The sequence below is a fragment of the Adelges cooleyi genome, unplaced genomic scaffold (assembly GCF_023614345.1).
Source record: "Adelges cooleyi isolate 19-005CV unplaced genomic scaffold, UGA_ACOO_1.1 ACOO_flye_CR_arks_rails_tigmint_CR_PRNA_574, whole genome shotgun sequence".
In the NCBI taxonomy this organism is placed as follows: Eukaryota; Metazoa; Arthropoda; class Insecta; order Hemiptera; family Adelgidae; genus Adelges; species Adelges cooleyi.
The window spans coordinates 14625736-14644546 of record NW_026096268.1 but is presented as its reverse complement, the minus strand read 5'-3'; the positions used below and the strand labels follow the sequence as shown (position 1 = coordinate 14644546).

The following is an 18811-nucleotide window of genomic DNA, read 5'->3' as shown; positions in this document are numbered from 1 at the left end:
AAAATACTAAAGACTTAAAGTTTATCTATACGCTCTAGGGGCTGTATTTATAGTTAGTTCTTAAGAATAAGCATTGCTTAAGCTACCGTATTTAAGCAATACTTATTCTTAAGAACTGACTATAAATACGGCCCTAAGTAAAATACTCGTACAATCAAAATTGAAAAAATTAAAAGTAAGTTTTAATTCATATATATTTATTTTAATATAAAAACGGATCTTAATAAAATAATAATAAATGTACAAAGTAATTACAGTGTTATTAAAATTCAATAATGATATAAACAATTTAAGTGATTTAACTTGATAAAATTGATTTTCTTATCATATACATATATACATATATATATATATATATTTTTAAGGATTGTTAAATATTTTTCTTACTACAAATTAATTAGGTAACATTTGACAGTATTCTATTGACAAGTTTTAATGAGCAAAAAACATTTGTATTTAAAACCGATAACATATCGGCTTGGATTCAGTTTTGTAAGTGTATTGGTTTATAAATAAAATTAATTCATTTTTTTTACTTTTTCGTATGATATTATTATACATTTTTTTTTCTAAAATAAACACCAATCACAATATACCGTTAGTGTAGTATTGAAACCCGTCGTACAGTCTGGTGGTGATGGAATGCAGCGATGATTCAACCATGTTATCAACGAGCATTGTTAGTTGAGTCTCCGTCAGATTTAAATGAAATCTGCATTTTAAAGACCCTATAACGGCAGTTGCTCCAGCTTTAAAACACGGAAGTTGAGAATCTGTTAAAAAAAAACACAAATAATAATAATAAAAGCTAGTACACTAGAATGGGGAACGCCGAACAATAAGCACAGAGTATAGTGGAACCCTGAAGTTTGCAAGTCAAAATTATTAAGTAATAAAGAGGCTTTCAAATGAAAACTGCTGTTGGTAAAATGTATTAAATATAAATAATTTTTCAGACAATAAATGTCAAAAGAAAAACAGTGTACCTTTTATGGGAGAGAAAAGCCAAAAAATGTATATATTTTTTATGTACATATTTCCAATGTATGCATGTGGTACTATACCTAAATACTATATCTCCCACGGGTTTGAAAATAACAGTACTTCGTAGACTATTTAGTAAGTTATAGCGTGCTCAGTGTCGTTATTTTAAAATGAAAAATGTACACATTGTTAGGGTATTTTACTCAATTTTTATGTGGGATGAGATAAACTCATTTCGTAACATTCAGCACTAACTGGTTAGAAAGTTAGAGTTATAGTTAAAAAATTATCACTAGTTGACAAAACAGTAGATAGAAAAATAATATTTTCTCAGCTCCCCATCAGAGTCGATATAGAAATTGCTTATATTTAAAAACTCACTTGCAGACTGCATGATCTGGACAATAGACACTATACGGTCCATGTGTTTACGAGATGCAATCAGACCACGAAGTATGAGCTGCTTGAAGTATGTGAAACCTTCCGAATCTGGACCGCCCATTACATCGACCATTTCTGATGTCAATTTAAAAGGAGAACTTTCAAAACCAAGATTTTTCGGAGACGCTGACAGTATGAATCCAAAATCAATATGAATAACATTTCCCTGGTTGTCGAGCAAAATATTACCATTGTGCCTATCTTTGACTTGTATTAAATAGCACACAAGACAATATGCAGCACAGCTATGTATAAAGTTTTGACGCGCCTCCAATATCTTTCCATCAGCTTTGAATTCTTCTTCAAAATACATCGGCAATGACGTCTTATTAAGTTTCTTGATTTGATGCAATGATATGGTATTCAGTACAGGTTCAATAAACCCAGCGTCATTTGACAAACACAATATTCTGTAAGGGAAAACTTTTAATGGCACTTGTTCTGCTATCCAAATGCTGTGCAAGGTAAGCAACAGTTGTGAAGCAAGAAGCTCTTGTCGTAAATCATCGCCAGTTTTTACTATAACGGGCAACAGTTTCCAATTGGCAAGATAACCATAGGGCGAGTTTTCTTTAACTCTCTTTTCCTTTTCTGACCAGAGCTCCTTTAACGCGGCTGCTGACGGGTCTTCTGGGTCGGTAGGTGATGAACCTTTAATGTCTGCTGATTCTGTGAGACGACGTCTGATATCACCAGCTACAATAAATGTACTTTGATTGATGACTTCCGGTTTTGGATCATCAGGCTCACATCGAATGAGATTTTCTTCGCTACGAGTTTGCCGAAGATTAGACACTCGAGTAGTTAATGGAGAACGTTCAGCATCTTCCACTTCCGCCACTTCAACGTATATAATAAATGGAGCCTATAATTGGATTAGAATAGGTTAATAAATTTAAATAAAAAAATGAATTGTATATCAATCATACCTTATCCTTAGAATTCAACACAGCTGCTGCTCGAGGTGGAATCGCTAAAACGTGATGATTACAATTGTATAATGGTATCCAAACTTTGGCTGGTAAATTTTTATTAATAAGGCTCAATTGGCTATAAAGATATGTAGTTTTAGCTTCTCTGGACGGTTGTTTGGCCAAATCTCGACCGAGAGAAACGAGACATTTGACAAATTCTATTTCAGAACTCATTCTAGGAGCCTAAAATTATATTGTTTAATCGTTTCAATTAATCAAAGCAACCACAAGTTTGCGTTTTCACTTACGCCACATCGGCATTCCGTCGTTTGTTCTGTACAAGTGCAGCCATTGTCAAAAGCCATACCAGAACTCAAATCTCCCAGAAAACTTCGCTCCCAAACTAAAAAAAAATAGGTTGTTAATTAAGGTATCATTTGATGTTGGTGCTAATTTATAGCTTCAATGATAAAATACATTTTAGGTAAGAAATGAATAAGTTACAGTACAAAGACAAAAACTGTTATATATAATACATAATTATTACTATCATATTACCAATTTGAATTCCATTGAGGTTGACCATAGAACTGTCGGATCTAGATCGACAATGTGTTTTCTTGGTTAACAGATTGAAAGAATCTAAACTAGTTTTCTCATTGGGTCTTTGCTTGTAATGTTCATTCAGTATTGTATTGATAAGTTGACCGCTTCGAGATTTAGTTTTTATATTTAGGTCGTTAAACGCATTTAATAACCATGCACATTTTATTGAAAAATCACACGACTTACAACACCTGCAAATGTTATTCAATTCAGAATAAGGTAATATATTGAGCAAAAGCCATAAGTACCTAATCAATAGTTATAAATAATAAATACCTGTGAACCAAATATGAATCTATGGCCTCCGCTATATCGTCCATTTGTATATACATGCTAATTAATTGAGGCAAGAAAAAATCTACAGAACTATCTTCGAAACTAAAAAGCTTATCACCTAAAACACAATTATTTATTATGTTGTAATAGAGATAGTATGACATTAATATGAATTTTATAAGATTATAAACAATACAAACATTATTACCTATATATCGTTGAACACCGGGCTCTTTTGAATTGAAAAGGTACGTTATAGCCATTGGCATGTCAAATAATTTGGATTCAATGAGTCTCAGTAAAAAGCTTTTAGAAACTTTATCGAAAATTTGTGAGTCGCAACCATTGTGTTTGGTCGGACTTGGTTCCGAACAGCTGAGGCTTTCGTGACTGCAGCTGCTGGCCATTTCGGAGCTATAATAATTTATAACTATATAACAAATTATTATTAATTGCTATGGATTTTACATTGCTGTAATCGTTACCTTCCAATACCCGAATCATCCGAATGGATGTTAGGGTCCGATATTGGCGTGCGTTTTTGTTCGGGGCATTCTGGACTAGTTGTCACGTCGACTTCTGGAATTTTCGTCAGGACCGAATCTAGACTGCGGTTACGATGGTGTGAAGGATGATTTATAGGTGGTAATACTATACCCATCGACCTAATTTATAAAAAAAAAAAATACACATAAATAATAATATAAAAATTAAATATTAAATAAAGCTGGAGTTAAAAGATGGAAAACAGATGCTCATTAAAAATAATAATGAAAAATTCATTAAAATTGTTCATTTGGCCAGGAGGACAGTTATTGATTGGCCCGGGTTCGATTTTAAATTGCAATATTAGTGTTTCAAACTGTTAGAGGATTTTTTTTATTTCTGATGACATGAAGAATTATTTAATTATAATAGAAGAGATATTTTGTATTTTTTTTTCTCGCCCTTACTTATAAATAATGTTCTAATATCTAAGGGTAGGTGCCGTAAATAGTCCTTCTAAATTTAATTCTGAAAATTTCTCAAAAAAACACCACATGTAACACCATTATATGTAATTATCATACCGAAAGTCAAGGCTAAGGTTCCTTTGGTGGTTGCTGTTTCTGTGTTTACTGAAAGCTGGCCGACCATGAACAGGCGTTACAGATTTTGTAACGGCCACTTTGGTTGGCACGTTTTCGTGCATTACAGTGTACTCGTTTTAATTAGAAATAGTTTCTGCAAACATAATTGTACAACATAAAATTAAAAAAAAAAAAAAAAACCTCAACCTATTGAAATTTTCCACACAGATTTGGGAGATTTACTTTCAAAACATTGGTGTCTCGTTACAAGGCCGAAGCCTATCTCACACCGTGAGTAGTAAACACAAGGCACGCCAGACAGTCGGTTGTTAACATGGTAATTATTATAGTAGTTCTTCGATGGTATTTCGTATAAGCCCGCACGCCACAGGTAACGATAGTAATAATTATACTGTGTTGGTCGGAGCGGAAAATTCGAAAAATTTAAAAAATGCCAAGTACACAGAAAAAAAGGGCGTTTTTTCGACACAACAAATATTTGAGGTTAACGCCTAATCTGTGGTCGAAACCGAGATTCTTATCTGGCATACCTGGTTACCGGTAACTCTCGTAATAATATTGACGAGTAAAAAAAAAAAAAACCCAATTCACGTATATTTACACATATATAATATTATAATATCATTATTACACCTATAGGCTATATGTATATGCATGCAGTATGTAATATACGTTTTTGAGTATTTAGAGTTATTTTACTTACCTTGTTTGACTGTATCTACTTTTCCCATGCCAAACGTAAACAACGAAATATTCTCACGTTAAACACGATTTTGCAGACACCCCTTACTATCTAAACGATTATGGAACTTTCTGGATTTTGTCGGTTTTGTCTCAACGAAGACGGTACGAAAAAACCCATTGTAGGCGACTCCGACGATTTGGTTCAGAAAATAAATTTTTGTTTGCCCAATAAAGTAAGTTGAACCCAACTCAACATCTATTTACATTTTTGTATTTATATGTGTTTCGCGTAAAGTTTTCAGAAGAAGATTCATTACCAAAATTGATATGCAACAGTTGCCACATAAAACTTATGGATACATACAAATTTTTTATGTGTATTCAAGATACTGAAAATCATTTTCATGGCCTCTTGAATCAAATGGTGACTACATAAATAATGCATACAATAGCTTAGCTATATTATAATTTGTATATTTAATGATGATTAGTTAACGTTTTTCCCGAAATTAAAACAATTGATTTTGTCTGTTTCCTTTTAAATCACTCGTTCTATCAGCTAACCTGTTTACTTTAACATAGTTTATATCAAACTAATCGAATGTAAAAAATAGCATTTAATGGTTTTTATTTTTGCCTTATAGAAACAGACGCCAAGCGATAGTGAAACAGAAATAAAAACACCAGAAGTTACCAAGTATGTTGTACGATGATGTTAGTATAATTATTTTTAGTTTTAATAAATTTTGCATATTTTCATATTTAGACCAAGTAAAAGGAAATCTGGACCATGTAAACGTATATCCGTCAAGTCTACTAAAAAAAGTGCTGTTGTTGAAGAACCTTTACAACCTGTCGTTAATAGTGAAACTGTTGAAAAACAAGACGTCGATAGCAAACAAAGTAAGCCTCAGCATGTTTGCGAAATATGTGATAGACAATTCCAAAATCTTTTAGCGTTTAACACGCACGTTTTAAACCATAATAACGAACCTCCTTCTATATCTTGTGAATCCTGCGGTTACACCACTCAACACCGTTCGTCAATGTATCGTCATCAAAAGCGCCACCTCAAACAATCAAAGTTTACTTGTTCGGAATGCAATAAAAATTTCATTACAGAAAGTTTGCTCAACGAACACAAGAACAAACATACGGGCGACAAGCCGTTCAAGTGCGAAGCGTGTAAGAAGTCATTTTCATTGTCACGTTACTTAGCCACACACATGAGACTTATACACGGCGACACAATATCCTACGTGTGCAATCAGTGTGGCCGTAAATTTGACGACAGGAGTTCACTCGCTTTGCATCGCCGTACACACAAGCGAGCCATGTCGTGTCTCTGCGATATATGCGGTAAAGAATTGTCCAGCAGGGAACATCTTAAGCTTCATAAAAGGCTGCATACCGGAGAAAAACCTAACGTTTGCACTTATTGTGGTAAAGGCTTTGCTAAACAATGTACTCTGGTATTGCACCTGAGAACGCATACCGGAGAAAAACCTTATCAATGCGACCAGTGCGGCAAAACCTTTTCACAACGATCGTCGTATGTCATACATTATAGAAAGCATACGGGCGCCAGACCGTATGTTTGTGCTTGTGGTAATGGATTTGTGTGTAGAGCCATGTTAAGTGCACACGAAAAAACGTGTGCTTTTGTTTTTCCTATGAATATGTATCAGACTATGTATTGAATTTTCTCTTTTTATTAACACTCTATTTTTCTTTTAATACTGTACATAAAAAATAAAATAAAACCCTCTTGAGAATCATTGAATATTTCTTCCATAGGTATAATAAACAAAAAAATGTTTATATTGTTACTGACTACATGTAGGTTTTATACAGTTACGTCAAGTTTTTTCTTACTATTATACATGATTAAAAAACTTATTCATAGCTTATAATATTATGTAGTAAACCATAGTAATGAGTTTCCTATAAAGTATTGGATTGTTTAATATTTGTCTTAATTTTTATTTGTTAAATGTATACAAATAAAAAATTACTCTATACATAATTATTTTAAATATATTTTTGACGGGTGTTTCAAATAGTTTATTGTATATCATTTATATTTGTTAATCCTTATAATTGTTTTTAAATATGTTTAAAATTAATATCAAAATTAACAAAAAAATATTTAGAAATTCTGTAAAACATAGCTGTGTATTATCAATGATATACAATATTATTATTTTATTTTTTAGGAATTTAATTAATTTTGTTTTAGTTTAAAAGTTATTTTCAAAAAACATGCAATATATTTATTTATATTATATATATATTTGTTAAATTGTATGTTACTTATTTGTATAAATATAATGTACTTTCATTGTAAAAGTTGAAATTAGATGAAATTATATAAAAGCCATGATATCCACATGGGCTACAGTTTAAATGTAAATTACTTAATGTGCAATACTTATATGTCGAAGGCTTTAAAAATAAAATAATTACCTAATTAACAATGTAGTGTAATTGGTCTTCAATAAATATACAAATAATTTATTGTAACTGTTGAGCCATAATGTTGTTCAATAAAGGCTAATAATAAAAAGAATTATAAATTCCTGTTTCAGTACTTATATTAGTAAATTACTGTTTAATTATTAATTATATTGCTCTTAACTAAATTGTATACTATTTAAACGTGGTCATTTTTAAAAAAAAATATTATTTAAATAAACAATTGTTTAGAACTGAAATTGAAATTTATTGAAATTATTTTTTATTTGATATTTAAATTCGTCCAAAGGAAAACATTTGAAATTATTACTTGGATATTATTTTGTTAAAATTAAAGTACTTATTTGAGTTTTTATTTAAATAAATAAATACTTGATTAATGCCCACGTTTGGTACAGGCGCGTAACTGCTTGCTTACTTGACTTACTTACCCAGAAGTCCCACTCTCTAGTGTGGCCTATGAATTTATTTAATGATTACGATTAAGTCTCATAGTGGTAAATCAATTTTTGTTTTTCACCAAAATTCCAAAAACACATTTTCCTCCCCATTGGTAAATGGAAATAATAACAACAATATGAAGTAATTGCTATTTGATCTGTGATACATTTTTTTGTTTTCCTCTTTATATTTTTCAATTGATTGCCTCGCACAGTTTTAAGTTATAGCTTCTATTGTGCCAAAATTGTTCTTAACATAACAAATACCTAATTATAAATTTGTTCATATATTTTATGATGGAAATATTTCGTTGACGCTTTTTACGTGAAAAAGTAAAAACAGTTTAAAAAAGTTAGGGGAGCCGGGGAGACTCCATATTATTATGAACCCGGATTCTGCCATAATCGGCAAAAGTAACATGATAAAACAAGATGGGTATGTCAACAACTTGTGGTATCAGTTTTTCAAAATCGCTGCTGACGTTTTAGGGCGACCGTGGGTTAACTTTATGGGAGAACATCAGCGTCCATGTTGTGGAAACTAATAACAGACATTTTCTGACATACCTAAATATTTCATCACGGGGCAAGGGGTTCGATTCCGGACGCATGCGTATTGGCATTATTTTAAATTTGATAACGGCAATTCGAGCAAAATTCAAATTCAAATTCTACATTCTAGTCTTTTTTTTTTTTATGTTTTGTTCTTGTGTGATTTTTTAATTCGCTTATATTATATAATATACATATATATATATATTTGTAATTTATTACATTAAATTTAATTACATTTATACTAAATGTCTTGGCTGTAACTCGTATTTACGCAACTCAATAAGGGGCGAGCGAACAAGTGATGTCGCTACAATGTGCATGTTCAATAGAATGGTTAAACGTCCAGGGAGTAGTTTTGAAGCGATTTAAGTCGTCTTCAGCTAAGCTGACATTAACCCGCAACGATTTTCGCGATATTTACTTGGTAGTGACGGCAGACAAAAATGCCGCTCAACGATTCCCGCTTAAAGACATAGCCGTACACAAACGTTTTCTTAACGATGGTAAGACCACGATAAATTTCAAAACTGAAAGGGTGATGATGATGTTATCGAACGCACCCGTGGCACAATTAACGGAGTTCTTAAAAATGTTATTTGTCAAAGTGACCAGTCGCAAAGATTCACCTCAGGTATTTACGAATACACAATAAGTTAATAGAATAATATTAATTACAATTGTTATACCCCCCGTCCCAAATATGTTTATTTATTTTAGGTTAAAGTTAGAGAACGACTGTTTGCGGTGAAAAGTAGTGTTGCTGAAGAAATTAGTCCGATTAATGCCAAAGACGTGGGCCGCGTCGGTGAAAAATTAGAAGGACCAAATGCAAAAAAAAGAAAACTAGATGATGATCTCAAAAAAGAAACGGTAAAAAAAAACTATTTAATGTCTTATATGGACAAGCTGTCAAGTGAACAACGAGAAGTAGTCGATGCGGTCAACTCTAAACACAACATATTTTTTACAGGTGACCAAGATTAATTTCTTTTAAATATTATTCATAAGAACATATTTATTACTTAAGATATAAGTTTATTTTCGCTTTCATATAAAAATTACATTTTTAAAATTGTTTTTTAATGAACTTTAAAAAAATGCCCAGGTTTGACTTTAAACACGAATAAAATAAAAAAAGTTTTTTTGTAATAATAAGAAAAATACATACACAAAATTAAAAATTATATTTAATACAATTTTGTTAATAAAATGGTTTATAGGCAACCAAATCCTAAAATGTTGATACTTTGTATCGAAAATAAAAATATTTAATATTTAATTAATAAGAAATCTTATCCACAATAGAAACACTTGTACAAGGAATTATGTTGCTATCTTTAGCACTAACAGCAGACTCAGTTTAATAGCAGTCTGCTGTTATTTTTTAATTATTTTTATAGGAGAAATATATTGATTATTCACAATATATTCCTTTTGTAATTTTACGTCTGCTAAAATCTATACCTAGTCAAAGTATCATAGTCCTGTATAAGTCCTTTACATTTAATTTCTCATTTTTAGCTACATAAATGATAAAAATATAATAAAATGTATTTTGTCATCATCATAGTTTACATTTGTCTCAACTCCAAAATGAATACAATTAAAGAGTACTAAAAACTGTCCAATTTTAAGCCCTTGATTGCGTGAATAAATAATTATCCATATTAAGTTTTTAATAATGAAGTTTTATTAAAAAAGAAATATGATGTACATTTAGTGTCACTATAGGAGTTAGGACAGTAGCAAGTTAGATAGACTATGTATTTCATAATTATTGTAGAAACTATTTGATAAAGATTAAAACGAAGATTAATTAATCAATAAATGTTTATTTTACGATACTAACAAAATAAAAAATATTTATAAGTATATTTTTTTTTTACAATAAATATTCTATCCTTGAACGGCGATTTTCTCGTTATCTTTGTCTTCGTCATTACTGGTAATTTTGAATTCGTTTATCTTTTCTAATAACTCTTCTGTTGCGGATTTTGTTTCATAAACGGGTTTTGAGAGCTCGGCCGAAGGGTATTTCATAACATTGAATTCTGGATCTCTGTTTGTAAACGGACTCCAAACTCCTTGAATAGACGGGCAGTCCGTATGCCACATTTTTAGGTGTTTTTGCAATGGTATACCTGACCGGGTGGAGTACAACGTCAGCCACTTGGTTATTTGTGGGGCTGTGAAATTGTGACAACTGACCACCTCTCGTTCGCCGTTCAGATACTCGGCGACAAACGATGGGGATTTGTGGCGGCGCGGTTTCAAGTATACTGCTGTTTCCGGATGTTCTTCGGCGAAAGCTAGTAGATTTGTTTCGATAAAATCTCTTATTCCGCGGCTGGAACCGTTGCTCTTGCAAAACCTTAGTGTGACTCTTTTCAGTTGGCACATGTAACGTCCGATGCCATTTTGAAACGGTACCCTGGGAAAACCCTTGGGTGTGAAACGGTTGCTGGACATTTCTTTTGTTCAGATCGCAATAAACTACTAACTTTGACTTGCAAGTGTGTTACAAAAGAAACCAACACAGAAATATCAAGTACTGTTTAATTTTTCCGGTTTACGGTGAATATTCTTCTGTTGTTATCATTTATCACACCCGTTATCAACCAGAATTATGGTATGAACATAGCAACAATTAAAACAAATATATTATATTAATTATGTTTTTGATTCCACCAATGGCGCCAATTTTCAAAGTTTAAACGCAGTATAACGGTTTTAACTTTGGAACACATCTTAATTTCCTTATTAGTTATATAGTAATAATTTTTATTAAAAAATCAAAATGGGATTTAGTATAGACAGTTTTTCGCCACAGATTGTGATAATAAATGTGTATGTTTATCATTACAGTAATGAATCATCACTAATAACGAAACTTAATAAATTAGTAATCTATTGTTTGTACCAGATTAACCGCGAGTCTAAATACAACGTTTTTGAAATAAAAGTACCTTATTAAAAACTTATGTAAAAAAGTAGGTGTTAGGAATTTTTAATGAATTAAGTTTGCCAAGACCCTTTTATTGACAACAACCTTGGGGGGAAAAGTGTATACTACTATTTTTTTTAAATTTCTTGTATGATAATATATTGTTTATTAAAATGCACCAACTAAATCAAATCTAATATTTAAATTCAATTTTACAGGTAGTGCAGGCACGGGCAAGTCGTTCTTGTTGCGTTACATAGTGAGCACTTTACCTCCAGATGTGACGATGGTGACAGCCAGTACAGGTGCATCGGCTTGTTTGATCGGCGGAGTGACGTTGCATTCGTTTGCTGGTATCGGTACCGGTGAATGTACATTAGAAAGAGGAATTCAAATGGCTTCAAAGTCACCATTTGTACAGACTTGGCGCAAATGTAAAATATTAATCATCGACGAAATTTCAATGGTCGATGGAGAATACTTTGAGGTACATTCGATTAGCCTAATCACTTAAACACAACCACTTGGATAGTATATGAAAATTAATAATGTCTTCTTTGCTCGTAGAAATTAGATAAAATCGCAAAAGCCGTTCGACGACGTGAAGACGAACCTTTCGGGGGCATCAAGTTAGTGTTGTGTGGCGACTTTTTACAACTACCGCCTGTAAAACAATCAAAGGCGAGGTTCTGTTTCCAAACGCTCGCTTGGGCACATTGTCGTTTTCAGTGTTTCAACTTGAAAACCGTGCACAGGCAAACCGATGATAAATTTATAAAAATTTTAAACGATCTACGAATTGGAAAGTAATGTCCAATTTAAACTTAAATTAATCTGTTCGAGTACACGTCTTGATAGTTAATAAATTATGACTTTCTAGAATATCGCCTGAGACGGCAGTGGCGTTAAAAGCCACCGCGTCAAATTCATTGCAACAAGGAGATATCGTACCCACTCGACTTTGCTGTCGTACTGCAGACGCTCAAATGATTAATCAAAAAAAGTTATCGGATTTGCCGGGAGAGGAATCTAAATTTGAAGCTTTCGACAGTGGTTTGACAAAAATGTTGGACGATTTGACGCCGGTGTTGAAAACCATTGTTCTTAAACCTGGCGCTCAAGTAATGTTGGTAAAAAACATTAACGTGTCTACTGGGTTGGTGAACGGAGCTAGGGGAGTAGTGCAAAAATTTGATAAAAATGGATCTCCAATTGTGCAATTTAAAAATGGTAATACAGTTACTGTTAAGTCGGAAAAATGGGTTGTGAAAACACCCAGCGGACAGTTTCTGTCGAGACAACAATTGCCCTTGAAATTGGCTTGGGCGTTCTCTATTCATAAATCACAGGTAATTAAAAAAATGTGAAAAGTTAAAAAAAATCCACTAATTTATTAAATTAAACATATTATATCATTCGTTTTACAGGGATTGACGTTGGACTGCGTTGAAATATCTCTAGGTCGGGTGTTTGAAGCGGGTCAAGCTTATGTCGCTCTGTCTCGAGCCAAAAGTTTAAGTTCATTGAAAATTACAGATTTCGATAAAAAACACGTGTGGGCCAATCCGGATGTTATAGCGTTTTATAACAAACTCGATAGAATCGTCAATTCTAATAAGGTATATGCTCTGGGGTCTAAAGGGTAATAGTCAATTTAGTAAAACCATGACAATTATATTATAAATACAAATGACAAGATGATAGACTCTATTTGGCCATATTATATTTTCTATATTTTATAAAAAAAAAAAAAATTAGTCAAAATAATAATGGGTTTTGTGTAAAAAATCAACCATATATACTGCGATACACATATTAAAATATTATGTTACAAATTAGGTAAATGCAGACATTTCTATTTGATTTACGAATATTGTGATAAGCTTTTTTATGATTATCGTATTTTCCAATTTGGTATCTATTTGATAAAATCAAAAAAAGTACAATTTACATTTTGCGCTCTAGCTGAATAAAAATGTTTATTTATATATTATGAACCAAAAATTTTATTTATTTTGTAGAGATTTTTTTTAAAATAAATTTTGGTAATCAAGATGAACAGAGTAAGTTTTTTTCTTTATTTGAGGAAATTATATCTATATTTTCCTTACTTCATCTTGAATGAAAGATATATTAGTGACACGTTTGTTTTGTCGTTACAGTTGTTTCCCTTCAAGTCTATAAACTATTTGGTAGACATACCATGAGTTGTCCAAATAATATACAATTGATTTCAATTTTTACTTTTATTAATAACATCACAATATAATAAAGACAGTGATATCACGGGTTTTGCTGACTAATTAGTTGGCGTAACCAATCGGTTTTCGCTGGAGAACTTGAAGTCAAAAAACTCGGACTAATATCCATATTTTCAATGAGGGATGAGTCTTTCTCTTCGTCCTCTTCTATCGTAGAGCTGCCGTTTAAATTACTACCAAAGTCTCTGAACAAATTTGGCATTATTATGTCTTTTGATCTAAAATAAAAGAAAAACATTTTGTATACGATCGATTAACAAGAAAACGCGTATCGCATGATCTCAAATATTGTTCTATGTGAAAAAATTACCTAGGAAGAACATAAGGTTCGAACGGGAAGAACGAATAAAGCCATTGCTCTTTAATGGCCTGATCGGTTACCCTAATGTGACCGTCCATGACGGTATAACAGTACGTGAGTTGATAGGTTTTAGTAATGTGTGCAAAGTGATTGGCCACTTTCGAACAACATATCCTCAAAGGACTCAGCCGGGATGTAACTATTTTGGAAAGGTTCAAATTTTCCATGAATTTAAGATCTGCAAAAAAAGAAAAAAAAAATTAAGATAATCACTCTTAAGTTATGCATCTGATTAGTATTATAATTATATTTCAAACGATTCATACTTCTTTTACTATCCATCAGGTCTTCATGCCTAAAAGCTATTACGTAGAACAACGCTTGGCACATGGAATAGAACACGGCGTGCCAGCGCAGCAGTTCTTCGTTGACCACTTTTACAGACTTGTCTACTCTGTTGATATAGTTAACGCACCATGTTGACAAATCGCTCAACGCCGTTTTCAAAACGCTAGACATTTTTAAAGAAACCACATGTTAGCTAGCACGTTATTGTATTATATCATCATCTGCTTACTTGATGGAAACAAATGGAGCTCGACTCAAGAAACTGGCTAGATAACCGGCAGCGGCTTGACGTAAAGTCGAAGGCGCTGACATATCGCAACATTTCTTCCACAAATAATTACTAAATTTCTCAGACAACGTCGCCTTAAAGCTGACAAAGTAATAAACTATGTATTGGATATGACTACTTGCGTAAGTAGGTAATATTTCACTTTCAAATACTGCTAACAAATCTTGGTACAACGATTTAGTGTTGTCCCATCTGAAAAATATTCAATGTTATCAGTTATAACAATATTTACATATGACCATTGAATTCATTATGATTGCGTACATTAATATTCCGTCCTTATCGTGACAAGACAAGTTAAAAAATTCAAATATCCTGAGAATACTTAAGTCTAATGTCCGTAAAAGACATTCAGCCTCTCTTTTCACCGGATCAGCCTGCATACTGGCTTCATCGATGTCCATCTCGAAAATATCTTCTGTTTCAACGGTCAAACAATTTTTTAGACGATCGAGTTCCTCTTTGGGTATGTGGGCGTCAATTTCTACTAGCCTATAAAATGTTTTATAAATTAAAATTAATGAGTTAAGAGTTATGGGAATTATTATTTACTTGTGTATAATAAGACCAAGAATGTTTTTCCTCAACGACGGTTCATAGTCTAATATCATGAATAAATTGTGTATATAATGCAAATGAGCCTCAGGATTATTTCTCTTGAACGGGAATTTCTTCTGCAACGCAGCCATTAGGATGTCTTTTGCTCTGAAATTAATATTTCATAGAATAAGCACATTAAAAAAAATATATAATAATAATAAATCAATCAAATCTTACAAGGGAATCACTTTGAGTAGATCTCTAAGAGTTTTGTGTACATTTTGATAGCCTTTTTCTTCGTCTTCACTAGGCATTCCGTTGACACGATCTACTACTAGGCTGTTAACTGAAAAAAAAAAAAAATATATATACATTATAAAATAAGTTATTATAAAGAATCCAACAGTCATTTACCTTCGGAAAAACAAGACACAAGCTGTTCTATAGCGAATTTCGTATGGTAGTTATGAGCGGAACACACGTCCAATAAGAACTTGCGGTACTCGTTGACCACTTCATCGCTTCTGTTCATCCATTTCAACACCTGATTAATAAAAAATTATTTAGTTTTTAAATTGTTTACATTGACTAAGAACATAGCACAGATAGTTAGGACAAAACATTACCAATATAACTTTAACAAACAGCGTCAGGTTTTCGTTCAATATGTTGATACAATTCCTCGCGTCTTTGAGTAATTTTATCAGCTCGGCATCCTGAAAATCATTTTAAAAAAACGTAATGAAAAATAAATTGAAAAAAAAAGACGTCAAACAGAGATCAACGAAAACTTTGTAAAATAATTCCGTCAATCAAAACTAAAAAAACAATGTAGGTTAAAATAAAATATTGGCACTATGAAATTTCAAGCTCATTTCAAGTAAGTTCATTTGATTTTTTGTCGTCAATCAGCCACTACAACAATGTGTACACCTATTGCTTTACAATTGCAAACATGTCTACTCGCAGAGCTCGAAATATATCGTTTTTCAATTATGGTGCTTACTCCTACTGCGTTTTTTTTTTTAAACCAATAAGTTCTCACCTGTATATGACTTAACATATAGGTATTGTATTTGACGCGCTACTCTGGTGAAATCTGGCACATATTTTGCTCTTCGTTCAACCCCCACATTAACATTTTGGACTGTATTCAACAAGGTCATCGCAGCTACTATATTCATTTGGGAAATATTCTTGGGCTTGGGCGCAATCTGTAATGCGATTAATTTATGGCTGAATCCGATAAACGTCAAATATGTTAGGCAGGTATGCAAATAATTTACCATAAAAAAAAATAATAATAAAAAAAGACAATTTATAGTCATTCCTTAAAAATATTGATGAAACATGTTTACAAGTGGCATCGAAAATGTTGAAGACATCGAGATAACAATACATTTTTATTATTTTTTCATGTATAGATTGTTTGACGTGAGGCTATTGCGCAAGATTTTATTTAATTGAGTAAAACTGAATTTAATATCGAGAAAATGTTTTTAATAATTTTAGTATAAGATGATAAAAAAAAATTTGATTTTAGTGCATTTGCATTGATTTTAGCAGTGACAAATCTCCAAAAGAGACAATGTCTCCTCGACTCGTGTCCCGCTATTGGGTTACGATAAATTCTATAAAATAACAACGTGATAAAATAATTAGAAAACTTGGCTTTCAATATACAACACAAATCACCAAACATATAAATATTAAATTACAATTTAATTTGTATTTAAATTAAAAAATAACTTTAAAATGGTAGTCCTACCTAGTTATGAACTAGGTATACAGGAGAGCCAGACAATATATATCGAACATTTCTTAAACATTTTTTTTTTATTAAACCTGTTTAAATAACTAATTAATTAATTACACTGCCCTAATTTACACCATACACAATGTTAGGTCACATTACCTGACCATTATTAGGTGAAATAATAGTGTAAATGTATTAGGTTATGTATTTTAGTTGGTCGGGTCAGATCATATTTTTTATTTATCTCACCAATAAATGACTGAATACATTAACCAAAAAGGGATAATACCTACGTAAATTAAATGTAACCTAGGTAGTGTTTATGTTTAAATTGCAGCATGAATATATCAAAAGTTGCAATACATAACATATTACCACCTTAAGAGAATAACGCCTTAAGAAAATAAAAAATAAAATGTTCTTATCCAAGCAAATGATACCAATAACAATAACGACCAATACCTTTATTTCGATGCCCGTATCCCTGATGTTACAGATTAAATTGTTGTACTGTAGTTTTTCCTTGTCTACGTTTTGGTTGAAGCTGATGAGCAGCGCCTTCAAATTTTCGACGAGGTTAAACTGTACTTTTGCCTTGGGCACGTTATTTAACGCAGCAACGTTACGTTTTTTCAACAAAGACGGTGTACTAGTGCTGGGCGGACGCAAGTGGTGTGTACCACTTTTGGGTGACCGATAGGACGACATCTCGACCTAAAAAAAACAAAAAATATGTCACAATACCGATATAGAAGCGTAAATTTGTGCCGGCCAAGTATGACCTTGGTGTCGATCGGTCGTACACGAGAGAAACGCAACAAGCGATTGTTGGGTTTCTCGCTTTCGTACACAACCAACTCATTGGCCGACCAAATTTCGGACATCAAACCCACGACAAGAGCCAAAAGTAGCTAGGTATTATAGGTATTTATAGGGAATGAAACTGGCATTTAACATAAGCACAGTAATTAGCAGAAGCGTTAATACACTTTAATAGGAACAGCAAAAGGTAAAACACTACGTGGCGATTCGGTAAAATTGAAAAAAAAAATATATATACAAACTTACCCACTTTTACATTTGACGACGGTGGATTGGAAAAACGGTAACTCTGAAAATTCACGTGTTTTTGGACTTCTTAACAGGTCCACTTTGTTCGAACCAACGAATGGAACTGTCGTTTTGTGTATTACTTTTTCTTATAGGGTTTGTACAAATTTTTTCTCTCTACAACGTGCAACGTACAAAAATTCCGGAACACACACACACGATGTCGGCAAATTTTAACGTATGGCTAACGTGTGAAACGTCACAGGCCGCGAGTTAACCACAAAAAAAAGAAAATTGTTATCATAAATTTGTTTTCTCAATTCTTTCAAAACAGCTGTTGCAATGCATTGTTGTTATCATTACCGCCTCTCAGTCGTGCCAACATTCACAATATTTGTATACAACAGACGATGGTGTTTGTTTTGCGGCCAGCCCACATATTATTAAGGAGTAAATAGTAATGATCCATCTCATTTGACCAAGTATATTGGTTTTTAAAATATTAATTAACGTATTTGATGTATTTTATAAAAATTGTTAATGTAATGTTGTAATATTCCAACATTATATGATTATAATTTTAGATTTACCCATCTCAATGATTGGATGAGATAATAACCATAATAAACCTAATGAAATACAGTGTCGGTCTGGCGCTTTGTTTTAAGCAATAATATGCAAAAATTCCGTTTCTATCCAATTTGTAAATTTACAAATCTATTCAGTGACAACTCCAGTATCTATTTAAATACAAACTAAAACAATAATTATTTACAATCATGGAAAATTATGGTTGCTCTACAAAAACAAATTATAACAATGTATCGAATTTGTATGAAAAATGTCAACATTATTG

At 32.2% G+C, this 18811-nt stretch overlaps 5 protein-coding genes across 9 annotated transcripts; 2 read left to right on the top strand and 3 right to left on the bottom strand.

Moving 5' to 3' along the window:
- Positions 1 to 284: 284 nt before the first annotated feature.
- Positions 285 to 4786, bottom strand: LOC126843738 (phosphatidylinositol 4-kinase beta). 2 transcript variants are annotated; one of them, XM_050581452.1, is made up of 10 exons: positions 4535 to 4786; positions 4292 to 4445; positions 3707 to 3886; positions 3430 to 3635; positions 3222 to 3339; positions 2898 to 3136; positions 2648 to 2742; positions 2355 to 2582; positions 1366 to 2290; positions 288 to 773 (listed from the first exon to the last, which is right to left on the bottom strand). In XM_050581452.1, exons 2-10 carry the CDS (start codon positions 4411 to 4413, stop codon positions 586 to 588), a joined length of 2301 nt encoding a protein of 766 aa, XP_050437409.1. In that variant the 5' UTR covers positions 4414 to 4445; positions 4535 to 4786; the 3' UTR covers positions 288 to 585. The 2 variants fall into 2 exon arrangements, with proteins under 2 accessions (XP_050437410.1, XP_050437409.1); XM_050581453.1 differs by lacking the exons at positions 4292 to 4445; positions 4535 to 4786 and having other exon boundaries at positions 285 to 773; positions 3430 to 3651; positions 3707 to 3829.
- Positions 4787 to 4919: 133 nt separating this feature from the next.
- Positions 4920 to 6950, top strand: LOC126843739 (zinc finger protein OZF-like). Its single transcript, XM_050581454.1, has 4 exons — positions 4920 to 5229; positions 5292 to 5420; positions 5641 to 5693; positions 5763 to 6950. Exons 1-4 carry the CDS (start codon positions 5116 to 5118, stop codon positions 6694 to 6696), a joined length of 1230 nt encoding a protein of 409 aa, XP_050437411.1. The 5' UTR covers positions 4920 to 5115; the 3' UTR covers positions 6697 to 6950.
- Positions 6951 to 8453: 1503 nt separating this feature from the next.
- Positions 8454 to 13295, top strand: LOC126842929 (ATP-dependent DNA helicase PIF1). Its single transcript, XM_050580168.1, has 6 exons — positions 8454 to 9097; positions 9184 to 9436; positions 11629 to 11897; positions 11978 to 12216; positions 12291 to 12759; positions 12838 to 13295. Exons 1-6 carry the CDS (start codon positions 8768 to 8770, stop codon positions 13054 to 13056), a joined length of 1779 nt encoding a protein of 592 aa, XP_050436125.1. The 5' UTR covers positions 8454 to 8767; the 3' UTR covers positions 13057 to 13295.
- On the bottom strand, positions 10279 to 11071 carry LOC126842930 (39S ribosomal protein L43, mitochondrial). The gene has a single exon (XM_050580169.1). It carries the CDS (start codon positions 10933 to 10935, stop codon positions 10363 to 10365), a length of 573 nt encoding a protein of 190 aa, XP_050436126.1. The 5' UTR covers positions 10936 to 11071; the 3' UTR covers positions 10279 to 10362.
- A 346-nt stretch (positions 13296 to 13641) lies between the features above and the next one.
- Positions 13642 to 18237, bottom strand: LOC126842928 (RNA polymerase I-specific transcription initiation factor RRN3-like). Of its 4 annotated transcripts, none has more exons than XM_050580164.1 (11): positions 17974 to 18237; positions 17368 to 17619; positions 15776 to 15865; positions 15564 to 15693; positions 15387 to 15495; positions 15162 to 15314; positions 14874 to 15101; positions 14550 to 14801; positions 14299 to 14483; positions 13982 to 14210; positions 13642 to 13889 (listed from the first exon to the last, which is right to left on the bottom strand). In XM_050580164.1, exons 2-11 carry the CDS (start codon positions 17611 to 17613, stop codon positions 13694 to 13696), a joined length of 1818 nt encoding a protein of 605 aa, XP_050436121.1. In that variant the 5' UTR covers positions 17614 to 17619; positions 17974 to 18237; the 3' UTR covers positions 13642 to 13693. The 4 variants fall into 4 exon arrangements, with proteins under 4 accessions (XP_050436121.1, XP_050436122.1, XP_050436123.1 ...); XM_050580165.1 differs by having other exon boundaries at positions 17978 to 18237; XM_050580166.1 differs by lacking the exon at positions 17974 to 18237 and adding an exon at positions 16195 to 16363 and having other exon boundaries at positions 17368 to 17488.
- Positions 18238 to 18811: the final 574 nt, after the last annotated feature.